The following is a 27,149-nucleotide window of genomic DNA, read 5'->3' as shown; positions in this document are numbered from 1 at the left end:
GGGCTTGCCGATCGAAAGGTCGGTGGTTCGAATCCCCGCGGCGGGGTGCGCTCCCGTTGCTCGGTCCCAGCGCCTGCCAACCTAGCAGTTCGAAAGCACCCCCAGGTGCAAGTAGATAAATAGGGACCGCTTACTGGTGGGAAGGTAAACGGCGTTTCCGTGTGCTGCGCTGGCTCACCAGATGCAGCTTTGTCACGCTGGCCACGTGACCCGGAAGTGTCTCCGGACAGTGCTGGCCCCGGCCTCTTAAGTGAGATGGGTGCACAACCCCAGAGTCTGTCAAGACTGGCCCATATGGGCAGGGGTACCTTTACCTTTACCTTTATGTTGTAGGACGCGGGTGGCGCTGTGGGTTAAACCACAGAGCCTAGGACTTGCTGATCAGAAGCTCGGTGGTTCGAATCCCCGTGACAGGGTGAGCTCCCATTGCTCGGTCCCTGCTCCTGCCAACCTAGCAGTTTGAAAGTACGTCAAAGTGCAAGTAGATACCATATTTTTCGCTCTATAACACGCACCCGACCATAACACGCACATAGTTTTTAGAGGAGGAAAATCCGTAGGCATGCCACCTGTAGGCATTCCCTCCATAACACGCACAGACATTTCCCCTTACTTTCTAGGAGGAAAAAAGTGAGTGTTATGGTGCAAAAATTACGATAAATAGGTAACGCTCCGGCGGGAAGTTAAACGACATTTCCGTGTGCTGCTCTGTTTCTCCAGAAGTGGCTTAGTCATGCTGGCCACATGACCCAGAAGCTGTACGCCAGCTCCCTTGGCCAATAAAGCGAGATGAGCACCTCAGCCCCAGAGTCGGTCACGACTGGACCTAATGGTCAAGGGTCCCTTTACCTTTTTACTTATGTTACACTTATTATTCTGTAGTTTTTTTCATGTTGTAAGCTGCCTTGAGCATGGTTTTATTTGTGGATAAAACGATGATGTATGTAGGTTTGTATGCAATTTCCTCATGATCATGTATTAGAAAAAGGCAACACCAATCTCCAGTAATCTTTCTTTAGAAGGAAGCACTTGGGGAAAATGGGAGCAGAAAAGAATCAGTAAATCACGCACTCAATAATCTGTGGGCTTGAGCTATAGGACACAGCTATGACACCACTCTGACTCCTTGCATAAGAGATCTAATGCCCTGGCATGGAATTGAAAATTGGGAGAAAGTAGTGACATGTTTTATTGAGTTGGGAAAGGTAATCATAAGTCACTAGCTGGAAAAAAGCAGCATAGGTATAGATCTTCAAGAGAGCGATGATGGTTTTTAGGGGGTCTGTCATTGCTTTGGACAAATGCTGCTTATGTGAATGTTCTTTCTCCTCTCCTCAGTCTGTGTATTTGTACATGAATGACTCTTCCCATACTGATAAACTCCAGTTGGGCTGCTGCAATGTATTTTACATAGAGCTGCCCTTGACGATGCTGCAGAAACTAGAATGCATCTGCTAGAAATCTGACTTGGACTTCCCATTGGGAATATATCTTGCCAATGTTGAAGTTTTACCATTGTTTGCCAACAATTGTCAAGCCCAGATCACACTGCAGGTGTTTGCCTGCCAAGCCACTCATAGTGGGAACTCACATGCTTAAAGACACTCCTGTATCAGCTCACCTGTATACTGTGGTCATCTGTTGGTACTCTTCTTCAGGTGTTTGCATTGTCAGAGTTGAGACAAGTGGAGACCAGGCAGGAGGCTGTTTCTGGCCGGAGCACTGCACCTGTGGAACTCTATTTTTTAGGGAACCTAATCTGAAATTTACCATGTTATCTTTTAAGTACCGGGTCTTTTAAAGCACTTCCATTAAGTCTGCCTGCTGCTGCTATTACCAATATTTTATGCAACTTTATATGTTACTGAGACTTCTTGCATTTATTTTAATATGTTGCACACTATCTAGGGATGAACGGTGGAGGTGCAAATTCTCAAATGAAAAATAAATAGCTAGATAAATAAATAAATAAGCAAATAAAAGAAACATAAACCAACAAAAGCAGCACAGTCTCCAGCAGTGAGTTTTTGAGAGAGTTCAGGTGGACCTGAAGCTGCCTTAAAGCAAGTCAGACCATTGGCTAGCCTAATAGAGACATTTTGGAAAGTGATTCCCCTTAATATAGTGCACTTTGTATACTGTTTTCACTAACATGTGCATTTTATAATGCATGTTTTACCTTAGTGCATGCATTTCTGTACATATTTCTTAATTGGAGAACTGCACTGCAAAATTCAGAGGAGCACAAATTTCAAAGTATAGCTGTGTTTCAGTTCGTATGTTGTTTCAGAAACTGCATATTAGGTATGTCTGCCTTTAAATGTGCTCTGGATGGAATTTGCCCTCCACATCTAGCTTTAACAGATATAGGTCTTATGTATCTTCCATTTTGAGTGTGTGATGGCAAAGAGGTGGATGTTTAATCACTGGGTCTTCATGGTAGCTAAAAAGCTACACACTGTAATGCTGCTTGTTCTGTAAGTCTCCTGATAGTCTTACTGCCTCATAAATACAAACAAGTTCCCTGTTTTCTGAACCACATAAATACTCAACAAGAGAGCTGGGAGCAGGAAAATGGCTCATTTTAATCCCAAACTCATAAAAACAACCCAGTGGTGATAAATGAAAATGATTCTCCAGACCTAACATCATATAAGTTTCCATTAATGTTACATGAGTTTCCCATTATATTGGAGACACATCAATATCACCCGCAGAAGACATTTTCACAAGCATCAGAAGGGTGTTTCTTTGGGTTCCCCCGCCCCTTCGAAAAGGAAGATGCAGCCCATTCCTATCTGATGATACAATTCGCTGAGACAGTTAAAACAAACATGTCTGCATCCCATTTCTTTGCTGTATGCACAATCAGGAATGTGGGCAGAGCACTCCAATGGGGCAGGGAGAGGGAGAAATTGAGGTGGAAAAACTGCTTTTTCCTATGCCCTGGTGACTTCTATCAGTCAGGCAAAATGTGTATGTAAGAGGGGGGATGGAGGAAGAATTAGATTCAGTCCGCATTTAAAGTTTGAGCACTTCCAAAGTTTGCAGTGCAGTTTTCCATATACTAGGGTAGAGGGTGCATAGAAATGCATATATTCATGAAAATAACATACAAAAACACATTATTTACAAAAAGGTACATAGCAGGCAAAATTTTCATTCAGATATATGTATATTAGGAGACATTCCTGTTATTATGCTGATGAATTTTCACAGAGACTTGGTTTTTAGTTTTTTAATGGCAGTTGTGGAAATATGAATAACTAAATTTAGGATTGGGAAGATGAGAAACTGAGAGACAGCCAGCTTGATGGTTGAGTGGAGATTTAAGTTCTGGTATCCTAGGAACTGTTATGATAGTTTGCAAGGTGGCGAAGGCCACCTTTCTTCAATTGGACTTCCATGCCCATTTATCATGCTAAATTCTTTTCGTTCCATTGCTCCTAACACAGTTTCATTGGGTTCAGGATAATGTCTGCAGCAGTTGTGGAAGTTCTTCTCTTGCAGTTTAGGAGCCTTGCTATTTTGGGTTGTAACATGCATGGGGTGCTCAGCACACAGAGAAGACTTTCTAGTGCTGACATTATCATGAGCATCACGATGGCAAAAGTGGGGCCAGGAGCAACAGGATGACTTTGGGGGGGGGGTATTAAATGCACAGTCATAAGCCCCATTTTCCACATTTCCCATCTACATGAGAGTCAAGGCTTGCTGAATTTGGGTCCTATTGAAAACATTTGGATAGGTGAGTCATACCTTCCCAATGTCTATGATCTCAGTTACAAAACTGAGAGATGATAGATGATAGATAGATGATAGATAGATGATAGATAGATAGATGATAGATAGATAGATAGATAGATAGATGATAGATGATAGATGATAGATGATAGATATAGATAGATAGATGATAGATGATAGATGATAGATGATAGATATAGATAGATAGATGATAGATAGATAGATAGATAGATAGATAGATAGAGATAGATATAGATAGATAGGATAGATAGATAAGATAGATAGATAGATAGATGATAGATAGATGATAAATATCTTAAAACAGTGGCAAGCCACATAGTGGGAACAGTAAGGACATAGGAATCTACCTTATATCATATCAGGTGATTGGGCCTGAGTATTGTTTGCATCGACTAGCTGTGGGCCCTTCAGGGTTTCAGACAGGGAACATTCCCCAGCTCTTGCAGGAGATGCTGGGAATTGTCCTTGGGAACTTCTGAATGCCAAACAGATGCTGTTCTACTAAACTATGGCTCCTCCCCTAAAAATAAAGCAAGGTCCCAGTCCTCTGATTCTGAAGAAAAGGCTAAAATAAATAGCAGCACAGAAAGCTGCCACTGGTCTACTTATCTCAGTATTGCAGACAGTGACTGGCAGGGGGTCTCGAGGGTTTCATAGGGTGGATGTTTCCAGCCCTACCTAAAGATGCTTTGGGATTGAACCTAGAACCTTCTTCATGCAAAGCAGACACCCTGCCATTGAGCTACAGCCCTCCCCAAACAAGAGAATAAGCTGGCTGTTTAAACCAAGCCCCAAACAATGCTGTAAAGGTTATGCTGCCAGGCAGAGTGTAGTGAGGCTGCTGATCAGAAGCTTCAAAAGAAACTCATCAGCTGGAGTGGGATCTTCATTTTTTACTCCCCCACCCCTATTTTTGAAACAATTGCACCAACAGGATTAAAGAGGCCACCTTCAGGACATTTCTGTCCTCCACGGTAATTCTGGTGCTAGCGCATCGCTGTCTTCTGCCCGAAATGCAATGCCAGCAATTCGTTGCGCTATTTACCTAATAGTTCCAATTTTTGAGCTCAGTCTCCCATATTTATCTTCTAATGCAGCAGCCGGCTCGGCGCCTCCGTTTGAAATGTATGGGCATTCCGTTGGATATAATGAGTTTCCGTCAAAAGCTCTGTTAGTGGCTGGCACTGGGGATAACTCATTTTGATGGAAAATAGGAAAAGAGAGTGGAAGAGGGAGTTGCGCATTCTCAGTCAACTAGAGCAAATCCTTAAGGCTATGTACAGATTATGATTTCTGTGCTGCACCTGGACTTTTCTCTCCCCCCTCCACCCCTCTGCCCAGCCACATTGCTACTGCAGCACTCAGTAACTTTACAGGTGCACAACATAGCGGGAATGCAGGTGGGGCAAGCCTGTTGGGTCCAGTCCCCTTACTGGAGCCACTCCTAGCCTGGTGCAAGTTAATGGGACATTGAAATTGACTAGACCAGCCTCAAACTGCTTCTGGTCTAGTCAATTTCACACCAAAAGATAAAAATCCCTCTAAGTAAGAACATGTTCCTGAATGTAGACTTTCCATTGGCAACTAGCTGGCCTCTCTGGGAATAAATGCTGGGCCTTTGGTTTGATGCCATAAAAGCTATTTGATGGTGGCAGCATACACTGTTAGACATTGTGGTAGCCCATGAAGGATAGAACTCCCTCTCCACAGAAGGACATCTGGCGTTTTCTTCATATAGCTTCTACTTCCCTGACCTCTCAACAGCTAAAGTGTGCCAAGAAGGGGCAGGGTGAAGGTGTTGATTAGCAATCACACAGGTTGGCATGAGGTATGCTGAAGGAGCATGTACCCTGATTGGCTCCGTACATCTGAGGGAGTTCCCCCCTGTATGTTTAGTTAAATGTGTCCTCAATATATACAAGGCCTGAAGTAAGAAAGACAAAACGTTTCTGTTTCCCTCTCCCCAAATTATATATACCGTTTTTGTTCAGTTTCCTCAGTAAAGCATAATTAGGATTTCTTTTCTCTTTGAACTCTGTGTTATTTAAGTGGCTTTGCTAACAGCTATTACTGCATAACAGTGACCTCATTTTTTCTCCAAAAGGCTATCAATAAGCAGCTGCTCCTCTCCTATGGGAGGGAACAACAACAGATCAGATGAATGCTTTCATTCTGCAAACCATGCAGAGCAGACATTCCGCAAGATGGAGAATTATCTCCAGCAGAAGCAACTATGTGATGTTCTTCTCATTGCTGGAGAGCATAGGATTCCTGCCCACAGGTAAAGATTTTAACTTGCTATAGGTGCCCAGCCTCCCTGACTGCCCTGCTTCTTCTAATATACACATTTTTAAACGGCCTCGGCCCAGTATACCTGAAGGAGCGTCTCCACCCCCATCGTTCAGCCTGGACACTGAGGTCCAGCGGCGAGGGCCTTCTGGCAGTTCCCTCGCTGTGAGAAGCCATGTTACAGGGAACCAGGCAGAGGCCCTTCTCAGTAGTGGCACCCGACCTGTGGAACGCCCTCCCACCAGATGTCAAAGAGAAAAACAACTACCAGACTTTTAGAAGACATCTGAAGGCAGCCCTGTTTAGGGAAGCATTTAATGTTTAATAGACTGTTGTATTTTAATATTCTGTTGGAAGCTGCCCAGAGTAGCTGGGGAAACCCAGTCAGATGGGCGGGGTATAAATAATAAATTAATAATAATAATGATTTTTATGTGAAATTCTGTCTAATATAATTTCCCCTAATATAATGCATTTTTGAATGCTGTTTTCCATTACATATGCAGTTATATGCACACTAACCCAGTATATACGTGTATTTTTTGTACACGTTTTGTGGCTTGAGAACTACTTTACAAGATTCAGAGAGGTGCAAATTTCAAAGGATAGCTGTGTTTCAGTCTGCCCATTGTTCCAGAAAGTTCAAATTAGGTAAATTCACCCTTAAATGCAAACTGAATTGAATTTCTCCCCTATTCACACCTGGGTGTAAGTTCCCCTGAAAACAATGATACTTCCTTCTAAGTAGACGTGCAGAGACATGCACTGTCAGTGTATCAAGCCAGTGAGGGGGGATTTAATTTGCCCAGGGAAGAGAAAAAACTCTCCAAGCGAATATTAGATTACTTAATCACCTTATTCTCTTCACTGCACAGATGTGTGACATTCTAGTCATAGGCCAAAATAAAATAAAATATGTTATTCTGTGTGCACACAATGCATCATTTAGAGCAACCCAGGCAAAAAGCAAAACAAAACCAACGCAGCGAGGAAGGTTGATGCTTCCATCAAGATAAAGAGCTGACACAGATCCTTACCTTCTCTTCCCAGGTTGGTTCTGAGTGCTGTGTCTGACTATTTTGCTGCAATGTTTACTAACGATGTCCGTGAAGCAAAACAGGAAGAAATCAAAATGGAAGGAGTGGACCCCGACGCACTGAAAGACCTTGTGCACTATGCATACACAGGTAAATTCCCTGCCAACTCTCTGATGCACAGCGGTTTCCAAATCAACAAACTGTATTATGCTCTTTCACACAAACAGTTGTGCGTATTTGGAGGCAGCTTGTGCCTGTGCTCATCGTGTTGTGCGAACAAGTCTAATATCTTGTGCAGTCACAAGAACACTTTCTTTGAGTTTCCCCCACAAAAAAAGAACAATCCATTTTCATGCACCTCTCCCTCTCTCTCTCTCTGAAAATATTAAACCACACAGGTGTCTTGGAACTCAAAGAAGAAACAATTGAAAGCTTGCTGGCTGCTGCTTGCCTTCTTCAGCTCTCACAAGTCATTGAAGTCTGCTGCAACTTTCTCGTGAAGCAGCTCCATCCATCAAACTGTTTAGGGATTCGGTCCTTCGGAGATGCTCAGGGGTGCACAGAACTCCTGCGGGTGGCGCACGTATACACTATGGTGAGGTCAAAGGAACAAGTTTCCTGGAACTAACTGCTGGGAGGTTAAAGCTAGAGAGGAACTGGCAAGTTGTGGTTGTGGTTGCAAATGGCTACAACAAGATTAAATGCCCAAGGAATCTGTACGGGGCACCATCAAGGTAAAACTTTGCAGCACATATCCAGGGCCCAGCTCAGCAGAATGAGTGACATGGCCTGTAAGCAGAGCAAGGCTTGCTCACCACTTTTTAAAGTATGTAAAATAGTATACAGTAGTACCTCTACTTGTGAACGGGATCTGTTCCGGAGGCCCCTTCGCAACCTGAAAAGAGTGCAACCTGAAGCACCGTATCTGCACAGGTGCGCGGCACGATTTGGTGCATACGCAAACACAATCTAGCACTTCTGCACATGCTCGAGCGGTGAAACCCGGAAGTAACCCTTTCTGGTACTTCTGGGTCGCCGTGGGACGCAACCTGAAAATGTGCAACCTGAAGCGTCCGTAACATGAGGTATGACTGTACATTTGCAATCTAAAAAGAGCTACCCCCCCCAGGTGAGAAAATGAAGAAGCAAACACTCAATTCCCCCTGCCTCCAATTTGAAATGAGAGGAAGGGCCATAGCTCACCTGCTTTGCCTGCAAGAGTTCCCCAGTTCATTTTCCAACTTTTCCAGGTGGGGCTGAAATCTTAGAGAGCAGATGCTAAGCAGCTGCCAGATGGACTCTTGGTATCTGACTTTTTATAAGGCAGCTTCCAATATTCCTAAATCATCCAACCTCATAACAGGTAATCCTTATGTAGGCCTTCTGCTCAATCCCAACCCAACTCCCCCAAAGACTGATCAACGGAAAATGGACCCTGCCATTTCAATCAGCAAGCGCTAGAGGAATACTGTATCTGAAAACTTACATATATTCAACAATAACAAGAACCCCAAGCACTCTGCAGTTAGAAAACCAGCGCAACAAGTATTGGGCTAGAGCTCATATCCCTGATGTGTCTGATGCCTATTTGAAGGGGTTTGAAGGGAGGGTTGAAGCTTCTTCTCCCTCCCCCGCATGCTTCCTAAAGAGGTACAGTCCACTCTTCCATCACACTCACTGCATTTGCATACCCGCCAAGTTGCCATTTTGGGTGCCATGATCTTGCGAGCTCTTGCACAACGCTCACACTGGAGAAAAAGCATTTTGGTTGGGGCTGCAATCTTGTGTGGCATCCCAAAATGTGTGTGTGAGATCGTGCCCTGAAAAAGTGGTTTTTTCAGGGTGAGATTCCGGCGCGGTTCACGTGACTCGTCCAGGAAGATGCACACCCCAGTTTTTTTCTGAAAAAGTTGGCTGTTATGCATTTGTAGCTCCCTAGGTCTCATCAGAACTGGCATGACCTCAGGTCGTGATGGAAAGGGCTTGGTACAAGAGCCCATCTGCCTGACTCAATTTAATCTGAAGAGGTTTTTTTAATTTGCAACTGAGCTAATCGATTAGATGCACCGATTAAAACCATTCAAGCCTCTTCACTTCTACATTTCATCTTTTTTCAAAGAGCAAAAGGATGCCTTCTCCCCTTCCTCCTGTTTCAAGATGATAGGGCAAACGAAGGCTAGAATCCTCTTTCAGCTGTCAATAAAGACAGCGGCTCCCCAAAGAGCACATTAGCTGTGGGTGGGGTTTGATGCCTTTGGTGGCAAGGAAAACACAGTGGTGCTTTTCAGAAAGGCAGCAAATGACTGGGTGTGATCGGGAGCTGGAACAAGCGGATATGTGAAAAATATCTATAATCTGAGGAGCAGAGAAGAGCATATACACTGTTGCCCATACCCCAGTGATTCAAAGCAGAGGAAGGAACAATTGAGACATGAGGTGAGAAAGAGGAAGCCTGCTGTGAAATAAAATCTAGGTATAAATATTGCAGAGGGGAAGAGTTAAGAGAACCTCTTCAAATGCACAAAGAGCAGCAATTCCTGGGTCTGAATGTGAAATGAAAGTGATGTGAGGCTGGGCACAAGCTCAACCCAAGTTGATGTTTGATTCAAAAGCAGCTTAAATCCCTGTGAAGCAAAATAAGAGAATTTCCATGGTTTTTGAAGCCACCAAGATGAGTTAAACTGGAGTGTACATGCTGCTGCTGAATTTTTATGACCCATGGTAGTGGTATTAAGGTGTGCAAGGCACTGGCTGCATAGATTTCTGGATGGTTTGTAGGCCCTCTGCTCTTGGGGTGGGGGGCAGCTGAGTCCTCAGCCCTTCATTTGTAGAGAACCAGGAAGGTGCTTACCTTAGATCAGGCTTCCTCAACCTTGGCCCTCCAGATGTTTTGAGACTATAATTCCCACCATCCCTGACCACTGGCCCTGCTAGCTAGGGATCATGGGAGTTGTAGGCCAAAAACATCTGGAGGGCCGAGGTTGAGGAAGTCTGCTCTAGATACACCAGGAATTAAGTGAATGCTGGGCCATTAGGGCAAATGGAGAAATGCCCCACCAACCTCGGTCTGTCCTCAGCCAGCCCCCACTTATTTCTCTACTTCCCTATTTCCCCGGGGAGTGGCATAGACTGCTGGATCTCCCCTCCATAGTTTCAGTGCTGCCCTTGTAGAACTCAGCAAGGAGGAGGAAAATGGGGGCAGAGAAAGAATTAGTTGTCTCTGTTGTTGGCGATGGTTCTACCTACTATCTTCCACCCTACCAGGCCCAATGGGCAAACACTGCCATGATTCCATCTAGCTCATCATTGTCAACAGGTTTGAGAATGAGGAGAGTGACTCCCAGCAATAAACACTCAATGGATATAAGAAGCAGCCTCTAAAAAGTGACGTGAGAAAAGATCATTATTATTTTAGATTTGTTGTGACTGATGTGAACTATTAACAGTCTCCTACCTGGGAAACTTGCTTTGACAAGCAAGAAACTGCTAACATACCTCATGTTACGGATGCTTCAGGTTACGTGTTTTCGGGTTGTGGACTGCAGGAAACCTGGAAGTACCATAACAGGTTACTTCTGGGTTTCGCCGCTCACGCATGTGCAGAAGCACCAAATCGCGGCGGTGCCTGTGCAGATGTGGTGCTTCAGGATGCGAACGCTGCAGGTTGCGGACTTGCCTCCATCATGGATTACATCTGCAATCTGAGGTTCCACTGTACTATAAACAGCTTGTGGTATTTCTTAAGCTCATCACATCTGAGTAGAGATTAATTCTGCATAGTTTTTAATCAGTTCATATAACTGATTAATGAAATGCTGCACTCCTACATTATCCTAGAAATGTTAGCAAAAATATTGCATCCAGAGCTCAGAACTCCAGCTGAAGCATATTTCTCTAGAGACTTGGTTGGGATTAGGCAAGGAAGTTACGGAGTGAGGAGTTATCTCTTTATTGTCAAAAGTACCCTTATATGTTGGGCGAAGACAGCCCTGTGTCTCTCAGCTCCTCCTAGGTGTGCACCCAATGAGGCATTTGACACAACAGAGAGGCCTTGTCCCAATCTCAGCTTAAGTATCTTCCCCACTAGAGCTGCAGGCAAGCAGGCGAAGACTCCACCTGCATATAATCTGCTTCTGCTCCTCCCACTTCAGTCCTCTTCTGGTCTTGGGAGAGAGTGAAGTAGGAGGGCAGGAGGAGGAGGTGAGGAAGCCCTTGACTCTATGCCAGCTGGACCTCTCTCTCCCTCCTCCTGCATCTGCACCTGTTCTTCACCCTCCAATCCTGCATCTTCTCCTGCCTCTGACTCTCAATCTCTTGGCTGTTACAGACTCCCTCAGATCACTGACCCCTTCTTCCAAGTCAGTCTCCAACCCTCCTTCTCCTGACGCCCACTCTTCAGTATCCAGCCACCACTCCCCTGCGTCCAACCATGCCCTGACACTAGAGTTAGAAGAAAGAAAAGTAGGCTACTTGTAATTGCAATACTATCCTCTCTGAGCCTCTAGGCTCATACGGGATAAAAGGCAGTATAAATGAAATTCTTGGGGGTTGGGCTAGATGGTGTTCAGTGTCCCCTTCAAGCTCTACAATTCTATGATTCTATGAATGAACAAATATGTAAAATGCAGATGCCATGCTAAGTTGTGTTTTACTCCTTTCATTAGGAACACTTCACTGAGGTAATAAAGAACCAGGAATTTCTCTTGCTGCCTGCCGGTGAAATTGCTAAACTCCTGTCAAGCGATGACATCAATGTCCCAGATGAAGAATCCATATTCAAGGCATTGATGTTGTGGGTTCGGCACGACTTGCAACCCAGGCAGCGGGAGCTCGGAATGCTTCTCTCCTATATCCGATTGCCTTTGCTGTCCCCACAGGTAGGCCTCTGGATAGAATGCCTGAGAGATTTGATTTCTATGAATCCTTATGCACACTGACATGATCCACACCTCCAGGGTAAATGTGCGGCTTGAAACATCATTATCCTGCTGATTTTGTGCTTCCCTAGATTTTGTGATACCGTTTTCAGCTCCAAACCTCCTGTTGTTATGACTGTTATTAATTTTTATTTTGTTTAAACCATTTTGAACCTACTCTTTATTGGTCACACAATCCTGGAGCGAGCAATCACATTTCAAATAATATTTCATTGAAATGCACCTAATGTGAAAATCAAACCCTACACTAGCAACTAGGACTGAGTGAGAAATTTGATTCAGATGACATTCAGGAATGTGAAGCCTACCTAATCTGCATTTTCTGAAACAGCGTGTAAACTGACACACAACCATATCTGAAATTCAGACTTGCATGAATTTTGCAATGAAGGTCTCCAGCCAAGTAATGTGCAAAAATTCATATACTCACGTATATTTCAAATGCATATATAGATTTTTATTTAAAAAATGCACTGTATTAGGGGAAATTGCTTTGCAAAATGTAAAGATTGGGGGGATGTAGAAAAGTATAAAAAATGTGTATATTGGAATACATTTTCAATAAAATGTTGATGAGCCCCTCACAATCTGATGTGGAAATGTGGATAATAACTGAAGCTGACCTATTTGTTATATCAGCCAAGTAAGGGCACCATTCTATCAAAAGAGTTGGGTGAATAGCCATGTTTTTACCTTTGGTATTGCTTGCACCTAGTAAAAACCGTCCGCTGGCAATTAGTTTAATTTAATGTTGGAAGGATGACTATGGGACTGTACTCCTTTCATTAGAAGACAATAGGGATATGTCAGCAATCTTGGCACTTAGGTTGGAGCCAAAGCTGGAGGCATCAGAGAGCAGAAGCTGGCCAGGTCTGGTGGTAAATCACATGGCACCTCCCATTGGAGACCAGGCTGTGCTTGTGTGAGAAACTGTGAGTGGAATTGTTTCCTATAATTCCCCCATCCAGACATCCCAATAGTATCATAGGATCATCAGACCATGGAGAAGTGCTTTGGTAATGCACTGAGGAGGTCAAATTCTGGGGATTAGAGATGGGAGACAATCTTCCAAGCTATGACAAGAAGGTTGAGGATGATAGGGAGTGGGATTTGATTGTAGGAAGCTTGACAGCAGTTCCCCAAGCCAGGAGTCAGCATGGTTAGGCATCTACTGAAGTTCATGCACCAGTAGGTAAGTTCACTGCTGACCTGCCAACTTCATTCCCCAAAATTGCAGTTGAATTCCAACATTTTGTTTAGTCTTGTGTGTGCAAACTAATATGCACAGAAGCCCATGCAACCTGAATCCTGGGTCCTGTTGGCCCACTTGCCAATTCTCTCCTCCCATAGCCAGCTCCGGGTATGGAAGAGGAGAAGGATCAGTAGCAGCAACACCAGCCACGAGGAGGGTTTCCAATGGCTGTCTCAGGGTCCCCACTAATTATTATGATGCCCTGTGGCCCATAACATCTGGAGAAAGACTTGGCTGATATATATAGAAATGACCTTTTGATTACATCAATATAAACACCAAGACTTTGTATGTCTCAGCTATTAGCAGATCTGGAAAACAGCCCCATGTTCACTGATGACCTTGAGTGCCAGAAACTTCTCATGGAAGCAATGAAGTATCACCTGCTACCAGAAAGGAGGTCTATGATGCAGAGTCCTCGTACTAAGCCTAGGAAGTCCACCGTGGGCTCTCTCTATGCTGTGGGGGGTATGGATGCCACTAAAGGTAAACTGACAAAGTGACCTCTGGCCTATGAAAACTTAGTTCACAATAAATGTAGTTAGCATGGAAGGATGTAAGGATGGGGTAGCCAGCATGCTGCTCTCCCAATGTTTTGGACTACAACTCCCACTATCCCAAATCATTTATTATGCTGACTGGAGATGATGACAGCTATGGCCCAAAACATCTGGCAGGTACCCACTGGCTACTCCTGGTAAAAAGCCAGGATAGGGAATCTGGGTCTCTCCAGATGTTGGACTCCAACCATCATTGGCCATTGGAGATTATTGATGAGGATGAGAACAACTGTGGCAACAGTTTAGATGAACTACAGAAGATCGATATTAGCAAGCTGTGCTCTGACTACTAGATTGCTCAGTCCACAATTCCTTTGCCTTTTGAGAGGCTACCAGGCACTGCCTATACAATTCCAAGTACATTTTCACATCACAGGCAACATGGGATGGTGAAAAGAGTACTGGGCTTGGAATAGGGAGCTCAATTCAGACTTGGATGGGAAGATGCAAAAGAGGTCAGGGCTCCTGTATTTAAATAGTTGTGTAGGAAAGGGAATTTTAGCAAGTGTAGTGACCTCTTCTGCACAACTACGAGAGGAGCCCTGCCCTCTTGCATCTTCTTTCACCAGCTTCAGCTAGGAAGACAGCTATGGCCATTCCTGGATCGGGATAGCTTGACCACAGTTGTCCACGCAAAGTTGGATTACTGCAATGTGCTCTATGCGGGACTACCCTTGAAGTGGCTCCGCAGGCTACAGCTGGTGCAAAACCTGGTGACTAGGTTGCTTGTGAGGGCAAACTACCGCTGGGAATCTGCTACTGGGTCAGGTTCAAGGTGTTGTTACTATCATAAAAGACCCTCTACAACTCAGGACCAGGTGACTTGAGAGACCAGCTTATCCATTATATACTCAGCAGGCCACTGTGGTCTGTGGGGGAGCTTCTCCTTCAGATTTCAAAGATACTCTGTAGAACATCACTCCTATTGAGATATAACAGTTGACCACTATCTGCACTTTGGGAAACAGCTGAAGACATTTTTGTTTCCCAGCTGGAAGTATGCTTATTTTGTATTTTATTGCATTTTGTACACTGCCTTGAGACATAATGTGTGTGGAACGCCCATAATTTAATATAATCGCCATCACCACCAACCACCCCACCTTAATTAGAAGGTAACTTCCTGTGTTTACTAATCTACCTTCACATTATTATTACTATTGATTTATTAATATCCTTATAAACAACTGTCTCAAAGCAATTTACACCAAATATATTTTAAAACAGATAAAAATACAAAAACATACAAAGTAGACACTCATGGTAAAGACCCATTCATCCAGATGGGAAAGCCCATCAGAGCAAGATGGTCTTAAATTGTTTCTGGAAAGTGCAGATAGCTGGTACCTGTTGGATCTTGACAAGAATGATGCTCCACAGAACTGGGGAGCCACAATAAAGCCCTGCCCCAAATTACACCTTGCACCTGTTGGCATTGCCAAGCTATGACCCTGTGCCCCCTCCACCAGGTATTGCTAATTCTGCATACAGTATTTTGAATCCTCAACAGGGAATGCAGATGTAAGCTCTGGAAGATAAGGCAATTCACCTATAAACCAAAGCCTATCTGATTCCATCTGCCACTTTTAAAGTGCCACACTTTTTTTTTTAAAAAAGGGAACGACTAGGTTTATATTCCGCTGCTACCTGCAGAAACTTTAACCTTACCCCCACAGCATACAACTCACAGAAAAGCAATTATTCAAAGAGATTGTAGTGTTACTTGCTACTGCAGAAATTGCTAGCAAGATTGGATGTTTGAACTAATTTCAAACACGCCGTCTTGCCACCATATTACATTTCGTTATATGGAATGAATATTAACATTATTCAGATACAGTTGCTCACACTGCTCCCAAGGTAAAAAAAGAGAGAGGAAAAAAGCACAGCACTTTAGATCCTCAGGATGAAGGGGAGAAAATGGTTTGGATTGCATTGTGTTTCTTGTGCAATCATAATGGACACATAGGAGATTGAAGCTGAAGTCCGAGCCTTAAGATCTTTGCTTTAGTGGCTGACCTTTAGAATTGAATGGACAGGAGTGGAATGAATTAGAATTAATTGGAATTTCACAGTTGAAAATAGCAACACTGGTTGCCTCGCTTCAGAAAGGATATTGTAGAGCTGGAAAAGGTTCAGAAAAGGGCAACCGAAACCATCAAGGGATTGGTGCAACTTCCCTCTGAGGAAAGGTTACAACTTCTGGGGCATTTTAGTTTAGAGAAAAGGCAGGTAAGAGATGAAATTATAGAAGTCGGTAAAATTATGGATGTCAGGGAAAGTGGACAGAGTAAAGTTTTTTGTCCCTTTCTCATAACCCCAGAATTCAGGGACACTCAATGAAGCTGAATGTTGGAAGACAAAAGAAAATACTTCTTTACACTGTTAAACAATGGAATTGCCACCAACTAGGGTGGATTTAAAAGAGAAATTCAGGAGGATAAGAATATCAGTGCCTACTAGTTGTGATGGCTGCTGTTCTCAGGCCCTGCTTGTGGGCTTCACATAGACATCTGGTTGGCCTGATCCTGCTCTCTCTCTCTTTTTTTTATCCCTTTACAAAAAGATTAAAAAACACCATGCACCACTCAGTCTGTGAATATACCCCTAGCTACAAGGTACAAGTCTTGGGTGTTTACCACTCTACTTTTTCCAGCCTATTTCTGCATGCATGTAGTTCATTTTCCACACTCTGTTACTTGTCACTGGTACACATCGCCACACCATCATTTTAGAATTTTGACCAGTTCCTATCCTTGAAGCGAACTCCAAAAAAACTTCTTAACCATCAAATATTTAATGGTGCCTTGCACTTCCATGTATTTCAAGCACAAATACTTTCCATGTACAAATTCTCAAGATATCTCAATTATATAAGTGGTTAAAATTGGCTGCTCATTATCTCCAAACAGTGTCAGTGATATCACTGAATGTTCATGAATATTCCATTGCCACCACTATTCTGTAAGATTCTCCTTCAAATTCACTATTCATATACTTTCAACAGGCACTACCACCATTGAGAAATATGACTTGAGGACAAACAGCTGGATCCAAATTGGAACCATGAATGGAAGGCGGTTACAGTTCGGGGTTGCTGTGATTGACAACAAGCTGTACATTGTAGGAGGAAGAGATGGCCTGAAAACATCCAATACAGTCGAATGTTTCAATCCAGTAACCAAAGCCTGGACTGTGATGCCCCCAATGTCAACCCACAGACATGGTTTAGGTAAGAGCACTTGCAAAACTATCTTCTACTTAAACTGGCAATGACAGTTTGTCACACATTAAACATGCACTTGCCGTGCAATGATTCTCCAGAGACCTCTAACTGAGAACAGGTCTACCCATACCTTGAGAACAGGTCTATGTATTCCTAGCCATCCCTTGACATTAGATGCATGTGTGAATGGACCACTGTGATTCAATGACCACAGTAAGAGCTTTCCTATCATAGCTCAAACACAACAACTTGGATCCAGCATTGGTGGAAGTCAGAACTACGTGTGTTACCTGGCTTTCCCAGCTCTCCTCTTCACTGCAATTATTACAAAGAGAATGTTTTGAGTACACACACAGAGTTAAAAATGGGATGGAATGCACTGTATGAAACAGACATGGTAGCCAAGTGAAGACCATTCCACCCATCCCTACACCATGAGCCATGTAGGTTCACAGGCTGTTTACAGCCCCTGAGATTCCTTGTCCTGTATTGTTGCATGAATTTCAGTGTTGTGTTTTGTTGTGTGACTGTTATGCCAGTTATCCACCATATGGCTCTACTGGGGGGTTGGCGGGGTGTAGGTGGGGAACACGAATACGTAATTAAACAGATGCGCCTCTACATTAATATCTACTACTTTCCTTCCAACTCTGATTTTCATCCAAAGGTGTAGCAATGCTTGAAGGGCCAATGTATGCGGTGGGAGGCCATGATGGATGGAGTTACCTCAACACGGTGGAAAGATGGGACCCTCAGGCCCGGCAGTGGAATTACGTCGCTAGCATGGCAACACCAAGGAGCACTGTGGGGGTTGCAGCACTGAACAGCAAGTATGTACAACACTCAGAGATAAGCTCAATTGATTAGACCATGGGGCTGATAATGCTAAGGTTTCAGGTTTGATCCCTGTATGGGATAGCTGCATTGTAGGGGGTCAAACAAGATGACCCTCAGTGTCTCTTCCAACCATAGCTGTAAACCTTCCCCTTTTTTGTGGGAAATTCCCTTATTCCAGCGCCGTTTCCCGCTGCTTCCCGCTGCTATCACGGATTGTTAGTGTTATGTACTGAAGTTCTCACCCTGGGCCAGCAGGGGGATACTGTAGATAGTTATGCAAATAAGGGATTGAAGGTGACGTTCAGTGACTGGATAGTTTTAGAAAATTGTTACAGTTACATTGTACTGGAGCTCTATATAAGCAGGTTGACTGAACCCTTCAGTTCAGTTCTGTCCTGGCCTGTGAATAAACAAGAGCTGTTTGAAGAATTGCTGTGTCGTCTGATATGTTCACCCACAACTTAACAGTTAGATATCCCGTAGAGTGTCCCTGGGACAGGTGAGGCTACTGATCCCTTATTTTTGAGGCTGCTGATCCCTTATTTCCAAATCTGAAAGTTGACAGCTATGCTTCCAGCTCTACTATGATTCTATGATTAACGCTGAAGAGACACTGCCAGTCAATGTAGACCAGAGATGGAGAACCTTTGGCCTTTTGGATGTTGTTGTACTGCATCCCCCCCAATCACCCTTAAGCATTGGCCATGCTGGCAACACCTGATGGGAGTTCAACAACATCTGAAGGGCCACATATTCTACATCGTTGTTGTAGAGCAAGATGAACCGGTGGCATGCTTCCTGCGTCCTTCCTTCAAAATGTGGGCAATTAGACAAGATTCCTTCATGTCTTGCTTGTCCTGCTGTTATAGGCTGTATGCTGTTGGCGGGCGAGATGGCAGCTCCTGCTTGAAATCCATGGAGTGCTTTGACCCCCACACAAACAAGTGGAGCATGTGCGCATCCATGTCAAAGCGGCGTGGAGGGGTTGGTGTTGCAACCTACAACGGGTTTCTCTATGCCGTGGGTGGTCATGATGCTCCTGCTTCGAATCACTGTTCTCGGCTTTCGGACTGCGTAGAAAGGTAGGGGCGTTTTAAAAAATTGTTACTGCATGTATATAAACCTCCTTTTCTTCAAGGAGGTCAAGGTGACATACAATATTCCCCAACTCCAACGTTATCCCCACAACAACCCTATGAGGTAGTTCAGGATGAGAGAAGGTCCAACGGTCCAACGTCACCCCAGTGCGGTTCATGCCCAGGTGGGGGTCTGGTCACCGTCTCATGCTGTAACCATTATGCCACACCGCATAAAGGAATTAAATGATTGAAATCTTCCTTTGTGCATCGAAACAGATGTTTTAGGTTTAAACAACATGCTGCATTTATTCGCCAGAGAAAGTAATTTAGAAAATTAGGGATGCAGTTGGAGGGCCTCCCAAAGAATGAAAGTTAAAATTAGGGAAGTGATCGTACTGTACCTGTGTGCCGCTTTGTAAATTTATAGATTCTTATTGGAGGTGTGGAACTTTCTGGAAGCCACATATGTGGGCAGGGCCGTATTAAGCATATCCAGATCAGGGCCGTCTTAAGCATATCCAGCGCCGTGGTGCAAAGATCCCTCCAGCGCCCCCCCCCTTTCCCAGAGTTGTCAACCTTTTCCCAAGCCTCTGTGAGGATCACTCTCCACCTGTGGAGGCTTGGGAGGCAAGCTGCACGCCTGCCAGCCATATGGTTGACGGGGCACAGCTGGCAGCCGTGGAGGGAAAGGGGAGGCTGCCAGCAAAGCCATGCAGCTCCCCCACTCACTGGGACGCCCCTGAGAGACCAGCGCCCTGGTGCAACGTGCCAGTAAACCCAATAGGAAAGACGGCTCTGAGGACCATAAGCAACAATGCATATAAAACCGACATTTATACAGTAGGTTAGGTCCTACACACATGCACACACTCTTCTTTATTTTCCTTCTATGGTAGCGAGAAGCATGATCTGTATTCGAGGACATATTCAAGGCAGGCAAAAACACTCAAAGAGGATGCAAAACAGAGTCAGTGGCAAATAGGGGAGAAGTCCTGAGGTCCAGGCAGAGAGGCTTAGAGGTCTGAATTTGGGCCTGAGGTTTCCCACCCCTGATTTATCTGAAGCAAATGCTGCTTCTCTTAATTCCAAATGTATGCTGTATGCACACTTTCCATCTAACAATGAATGGTAGCTTTGATTTATTAAACTGCAAAAGGCTTCTATACTAATAATCCATCAATTTCTTCAAAAGGCAGCTTGCTGATACCTAAAATTCCTTAAAGCGTGCACAGACTAAAACATTTCTATGAATTATTATAGCCATCCAGCAAATAGTAATAATAATAATAACAATAAATGCTTGGCTTTTTCTGGAGACATTTGCTTGATGTCCTCTAAATGGAAAGGGAGAAAAGAATGGGTGATTGGCTGTCACTGTTGCTGCTGCATGCTTCAACTCAGTCATTTTATATTGTGACTAAGAAGAAAGGACTAGAAGATCATAAGTCAAGAGTGCCATCTTGTGGCTGCAGGAAGCATGATTATATTTCTTCATCGTGGCTCAATATTGAGTCTTGAGAACCTTTACCAGCTCAGATTTGGGGGACCGGGTGTGGGGAAAGTTTTCCCAAAGCAGTGTCACTCCTGCCTGTTAATCTGGATGCCTTTGTTTTCTCTTTGATTAATCTCTGCTGCTGCTAGGTATACCTACTGCCCCAATGCCATCGATTCCTTCCTCCCCAGATGGCAAACGTTGCTTCCTTTTCCTGCCTTCACTCTGATTATTCTATCCTGAAGCCAAATCAGAGTGAGGGCACAAGTGGGATGTGACATGTCCTGTCTAGAGAGGAAGAAACAGAAGGAACTTTGCAGGGGTGGGGAGGGGGAAGAGAAAGTAGCATGTAGTATAAGAGATGAGGATGAATGCTACTGGGTATTTAATTCACCCTCTTCAATTTCCCATGCCCAAATCACCAAAATGGCCCCTTCCAATGGGGTACTGCAGCTGAAGGAGGCATTTAAGTTTAGTTATTTTATTTACTTATCTATTCTACTAATAACTGCAAAGATCTACATAAATACTCTAGGTATGATCCGAAAACAGACACTTGGACCACTGTAGCACCATTGAGCGTACCCCGTGATGCTGTTGGGATCTGTCCTCTTGGAGACAGGTTGTACGCAGTGGGTGGTTATGATGGACAAACCTACCTGGATACGGTGGAATCTTATGATGCACAAAACAATGAATGGATAGAGGTAATTTGCTTGTTATTGCATTTATATCCCGCTTTCCCTCCAAGTAGCTCAAGCTTCTTTACATAGTTCTCCTAACCTCCCCTTTTTGTTCTCACAACAACCCTGTGGGATAAATTATGCCGAGAAGATGGTGGCTAACCAAAGGTCACCTGAGGAGCTTCATGGCTGAGTGAGTCTAGCCTGCTTACAGCTACACTACACAACACCATCTTGCCTATTGCCACTAACCAAGGAATGCCCACCTGTCTCTATTGCTCTTCCAGATGTACCAACCCCAGCTGCTCCAGGGTCTCCCTTTCCCTCAAATTACCCTCAAATTACACCCATTATCCCTGGCTGCCCCTTCTGCTTAAGCGTGACTCCCAAGACATCTCAAGTGCAATTATTCTGTAAAGTCTCTGGTACAAGTCCTTACTCTGCACAGAAACTGAACTTTAGTGTCTGTAACTGTATTTCTCCCATATTAGTTACTTTGCCCAAGTCTTCCTCCCCCCCTCTGTCAAAGTTTACATTGTAAGGGTCTTGGGGCAGGGATCTACCTTTTTGTCTATGTTACTCTGTAAGGCAATTAATAGATAAGCAGCAGTTTTTAAGCAGATGTTGGATGGCCATCTTTCAGGGATTCCCCAAAAAGTACCCCTCCTTTAACACCCCATACACCCCAACAATAGCAATAGCAATATACAGTGGTACCTCTAGTTGTGGACACTATCTGTTCCGGGGTGCCGTTTGCACCCCAAACAGTCCACAACTAGAGTGGCGCTTCTAGCGCAGAGCACGATAGAGCAGTTCTGCGCATGTGCGAAGCGTGCAGAACGCTTCTGCGTATGTGCACGGGGTTTGCTGTGTTCGCAAGCCAAAAAGACCCAACATGAACCTAACGCAACACAAGGTATGACTGTAGTATTTAGAGGGAAATTATATGCTGTTCTTAATTAATTTATATCATGACTGGGGAAACTTTCACCCTTGAGGTGATGCTGGGCTCCCACCATCCTTGGGCTGGAACCCAGATGGAGCAGTCCCCCTCCCACCGATTCAGAATGGCATGTTAGGTGGAGTTAACAGAGCACATTCTGGTTGTTGTTTTTTAGGAAGTTCCAGTCAATATAGGAAGAGCCGGCGCCTGTGTTGTAGTGGTGAAGCTGCCATAACAGACCATTTCCAGGTGTGAAATATTAATAAGAAGCATGGCAGAAGAGGAGATGCATCCTTGAAAACAACACAAAGCGCTTCCACTACAGGAGGAGGAAAGACAAGGATGAGCCCGTGTGGAGCCTGAGCACGAAAATCACATTTTCTGCATTCCAAAGACACACTTGGCAGGTGTTTGATCATCATGGGTGATGTTAATCTCTATCTGTAGGGAGGATCTGGGTACACACTGTGCATCAATAGAGAGAGCCTCATTCTAAAGCAATTCTGTGTCAAGAACAGCTGAGTGTGCAGCTGAAAATGAAACCTGTATCCCCCCCCCCTATAATTGCTTACACTTGCATTATAAGAACCCCTGGACAGCTTGAAATGGAGAAGGAGGACAGGGAGCCATGTGGAGCCTTGAATCACTATTCCCTTATCAGAAATACGCCTTGCGTAGTCTCCTCCTCATGCACAAAGATACCTCTGCAGGGTCTTTTCTGCATCACTTAGCATCCATGAACAGTTGCCAGGACCCCAGGACTTTGGCAGGGCTCATTGCTAATGCTTGCCTCTTTTGTGCTTTTTCAGGCCTTGCCCCTGGTTTTGATCACCATCGGTTAGCAGGATCTAGTTGCCCTTAAAGTTTCTCACAGTGCTCTTGACCTGGGGCCGTATTGCATGTGGAAAAATACAAGGGTAGCTAGGCACAGCTGGCCAGTGCTGTGCGGAGCACTGCTACTGCAGCAAGATGTCCACTGATGGAAGGCAGTGCTGAGAGGGCACATTGTTCAGGGCCACTTAATGCTTGAGCTGACCCTGATTCTTTGGATTCTGTGACAAATCTAGACCAGGAGTTGGCAACTTAGCACATGTTGGCACTGTGGTGGCTATGCAGCTATGGAATCTCTGAGCATCCCCTGTCACTGTCCACATGGTCATAAGGTAGCAAGGGGGGTTACTTTCTTCTCCTTTCAAAAGTACATACGGTTGAAGGAGGAAGTTGGAAAAGTGCCACTCTTTCTCACATCCTCTTTCAACTCTAAAGTTTTTGTGTGTGTGATTCAGATTAATTATATTGGTTCTAACTTTGACCCAGAACCCTTGTAGAATCTCTCTCTCTGTGTGTGTGTGTGCGTGCGTGCGCACATGTGTTCCATCTTTTTTGTCTTTGGGTGGGGGAGTGCTGATCTGGGAGAGGGTGGGAATGCAGCCCTTGCTCAAAATGTGGCCAATGTCATAAAAAAGAGGTCAGTGGCTCCTAATATAGGCATTGCTTACGTATTACCCAATGTCTAGAAACAAGGTCTCTACCCTTCCTGAAGCATGTGCTGAGTTAAAGGGGGAGGGGGAAAGCAGATTGTGATTGCAGAAATAAAATACTTGGTAGGTTATAAGCAGCAACTCGATACGATAATCTTTATTGTCATTCTCCTATACAGAACAACGAAATTGAAAAATCTACATAAAACATTCAAAACCTAACAAGCCTGCTATCCCAGGTATCCCAACCTAGTTAGCCCACTAAAAACTCTGATACAATATTTTTAAATATTCCCATAGAGACTCCTTACACTGCGTTTAAAACCAAAATCGCATTTGGGTAGAAACTGTTTCTCAGACGGCTAGTCCTAGTCTTTGTAACCCTGTACCTTCATCCAGAAGGCAGAAGCTGAAAGAGATAATTTCTGGGGTGCGCACTACCCTGCGCTATCTCAGCAGCTTTCCTATGGCACCTGGAAGCATAAATTTGATCTAAGGTAGGAAGAGTGCACCCAATTATTCTCTCCGCAGTCTTTACAAACCTGGACAGCATTGTTTTTCCCCTGGCCGCTCAGCTCTCAAACCATACACACAGATCATAAGTTAATGCACTCTCCACAGTACAATGGTAAAATGCCATCAACAGGTCCTTTGAGAGATTGTTTTTCTGGAGGATTCTCAGAAAATAAAACCTCTGCTGTGCTCTCTTCATTAGGCCTTTGCTGTTTTCTCCCCAGGTTAGGTCATCTCGCAACTCCATTCCCAGAAATTGAAACACCGAGACCTGTTCCACGAATTTCCCCTCAATAATAATAATAACAACAACACTCAAATACAGTGTCACACTGATGTTCCTGGAACTGCTAATGGAAAAATGATTATAAGACTTAATTATTATGGAAGTGGTCTTTAGTGTTTCTGAACACAGGACTCTGCTAGCATGGGCCCAGTTTTTGTTTTGTAAATGTATTATATGCGTAACCCTGCTGCATGAAGATCTGCCCTCTTTTGTTTGCTTTCCTTCCTCCTCTGACAGAAAAAAAAAGTCACTGCAGTGCTGCTTCTACCCACATGAGGTCATGTGCTTCCAGTTCTCCAGTTGAGGACCAGTGTATTGCAAACGCATGATTGCAAATGCACCCAGAATCTCTCTGCTTTGTTGGGCAGAGACCTTAGCACCAAATAGAAGTCCTCAGGAGAAGGTGGTGCGATGTGGCAAACCTTGTCGGTTGGGCCATCCATGCTCCCCCTACAGTTCTCCCACCTGTGACAGATCAGCCTAGGCCCCTGCAAAGTGTTGCATGTCTTGCAAGCATCAGAGTGCTTAAAGAAGGGGTGGGGAACCTCAGGCCCAAAAGGACCCAATGAGACCCTGCTCACTGGCATTGCATCACATCACATCTCCCTTGCTGAAATGTGCCATTGAACTCTGATAGTGCCTCTTGCTTGCTTGCCTGCATGGAGGATGCAGAGGTCTGTATGTGCGTGTATAGAAACTAACTTACTGTACAAAGCTAGCTTTCCCATTCATTGACCTGCTCACTTTTGCCCCTGGTTCTGCACAGCCCAGGTCTGTGGCTCATAGAAGGTTGCCCCAGAAATTCTTTAGCTCAAAAACGTTCCTCACCCCTGGTTTAAGTAAACGCAGCCAACCCCCAACCCCTTCCCTAACAAAACATCACAGACCATAAGCTTTAAATCTTTCACTGTGGTACCTCAGGAAGGTGGCAAGGTCCCAACATTGTCCGAGGACATTGGGAAAGAAAAAACGCTTTATATGTCTTTGTATATGCATTATAATGCTGTGACACCAGATGGCACTGTGGAGTTCTGCTTTTGCTAACCCGATTTGTCATACAAAGTTTGCAACGCCTGGGATCTAGAATCACATAGAATTGTAAAGTTGGAAGGGACCCCAAGATAACCTAGTCAACTAATGTCAACTAAGGAATGTCAACTAAGGCATCCATGACAGGTGGCCATCCAACCTCTGTCAGAAAAAATCCTGTAGACCGTAATCTGCTAGGGGTGCTGAGAGTTCTTGGGAGACCCCTATTCCCCTCACGGAGCTACAGTTCTGGAGTGTTTTAACAAGTAATCTCTGTTCCCAGGGAACCATGGGAATTGTTATGTGAGAGGAATAGGCGTCTCCTGACAACTTTCAGCACTCTTAACAGTTCATAAGATTCTCTAGGGGGAGCCATGACTTGTTTAAAGTAGTATAATACAGATTTAATTGTATGGTGTGTTTGTGTCCTTAGTCTTACTCAGCTCAATGGGGCTTAACTTCTGAATAAACATTGGGCTGCCTAGGACATGCTACATCAGGGATAGGGAACCTCAGGCCCAGAAGCTACATGTGCCCCCCCCCGGATTCTCTGTTTCACCCCCAGGGTCACCTAGGCCACACCTCCTCCAAACTCACACTCCTTCACCTCCTTGCTTTGTTTTTGACTGGCTGGAATGTGTCCTTGAGCTCTGATCATGCCTCCTGCTCTTGTGGGTGGGGAACTGAGAGAGGTGTGTGAGTTTGTATAGAAACTAGCCTGCTGTATGAAGGTGAAATTCACATTTGCTGTTCTGGTCTGTTTTGCTCTCCCTGCCTGCCACTGGCATGTGGCCCTTGCAAGGTTGCACAACAAAATGAATAGGTCCCTCTGGCTAAATAAGGCATTCACACCGCAGCTTTGCATGTTAGAATGGCCATGGCCAGAGAAAGGAGAGTGGATTGATGTCTGTAGTCATTTCCTAAGTGCAACCTAAATATGCACCAGTCCAGTGGTCCCTCCTAGCTCCTAAAGAGTCTGGATATACTTTGCACATGAAGTCTGCACATGCTGAATAAGCGTCAAGGGCAGGGCCAATGGCTGCAGTTCTGCTCCCCTTTCTTTGTAATATGTGAAGTGTTCTTAAGATTTTCTTTCTGAAGTTGTGTAGTGGGTGCAGCCTTCCAGAATCCAAAGTCCCAAAGTCTATATACCACCAAAAGTGAAACCTCTCTCTCTCTCTCTCTCTCTCTCTCTCTCTCTCTCTCTCTCTCTCTCTCTCTCTCTCTCTCTCTCTCTCTCTTTCTCTCTCTCTCTCTCTCTGAAGGATTTCTAATGAAGATGGCACATAAAACATAAGCTAAAAACCGCACAGCTGCTATTATATTAGTCACCACATGCCCGATGATCTCGGAATTGTCTTTCCTTTGCAAATCCATCTGTGAGAACCATTTTGAACCAATTTTGCTTCCTCTGGAATAATGGCTGTGGGTCGAGACCCTGTTGGCAGTGTGGCATTAATGTAATCGCATTTGCGGAATGAAACATACACAGGGGAACTATGTATATCATATTGATATGACAAGTCTGCGACCTCAGCTGTGGGGTGCAAACCTTGTGATGCATTCCGATAAATATTCTGTTAAGTTCAGAACTGGTGTGCTGCAGGGAACTACAGATCATTAAAATAAGTGTGTTTACACTTTAATTCCAAAAGATGCTGAATACTAAATTTGCTGAGCACTTGCTGTGGAAAAGAAAGGGCAAAGTACATAGGAACATAGAAAGCTGCTCTCCACTGA

The 27,149-nt window shown here is 44.4% G+C and overlaps 1 protein-coding gene across 3 annotated transcripts in view; it reads left to right on the top strand.

Moving 5' to 3' along the window:
• KLHL4 (kelch like family member 4) overlaps nt 1–26,622 on the top strand; it is a 42,765-nt gene extending 16,143 nt beyond the window's left edge. Inside the window, exons 2-12 of one of the 3 annotated variants that reach the window (XR_014164579.1) lie at nt 5,870–6,046; nt 7,105–7,241; nt 7,490–7,686; nt 11,756–11,968; nt 13,580–13,766; nt 16,848–17,072; nt 17,734–17,896; nt 18,773–18,985; nt 21,010–21,181; nt 22,276–22,937; nt 23,017–26,622. Coding sequence is in view for 2 of the 3 variants with exons in the window: in XM_081896738.1 (XP_081752864.1) it covers nt 5,870–6,046; nt 7,105–7,241; nt 7,490–7,686; nt 11,756–11,968; nt 13,580–13,766; nt 16,848–17,072; nt 17,734–17,896; nt 18,773–18,985; nt 21,010–21,181; nt 22,276–22,335 (1,744 nt within the window). In the remaining variant the exon portion in view is untranslated. Of the gene's footprint in view, nt 1–5,869; nt 6,047–7,104; nt 7,242–7,489; nt 7,687–11,755; nt 11,969–13,579; nt 13,767–16,847; nt 17,073–17,733; nt 17,897–18,772; nt 18,986–21,009; nt 21,182–22,275 lie in introns of all 3 variants that reach the window. The other 2 variants (XM_081896738.1, XM_081896739.1) reach the window with 2 other exon arrangements.
• The last annotated feature ends 527 nt before the right edge of the window (nt 26,623–27,149 follow it).

This window comes from Podarcis melisellensis (genome assembly GCF_964234715.1).
Source record: "Podarcis melisellensis genome assembly, chromosome: Z".
Classification (NCBI taxonomy): Eukaryota; Metazoa; Chordata; class Lepidosauria; order Squamata; family Lacertidae; genus Podarcis; species Podarcis melisellensis.
Note: the sequence above shows the minus strand (reverse complement) of the source record. Positions and strands in the feature narration are given on the sequence as shown.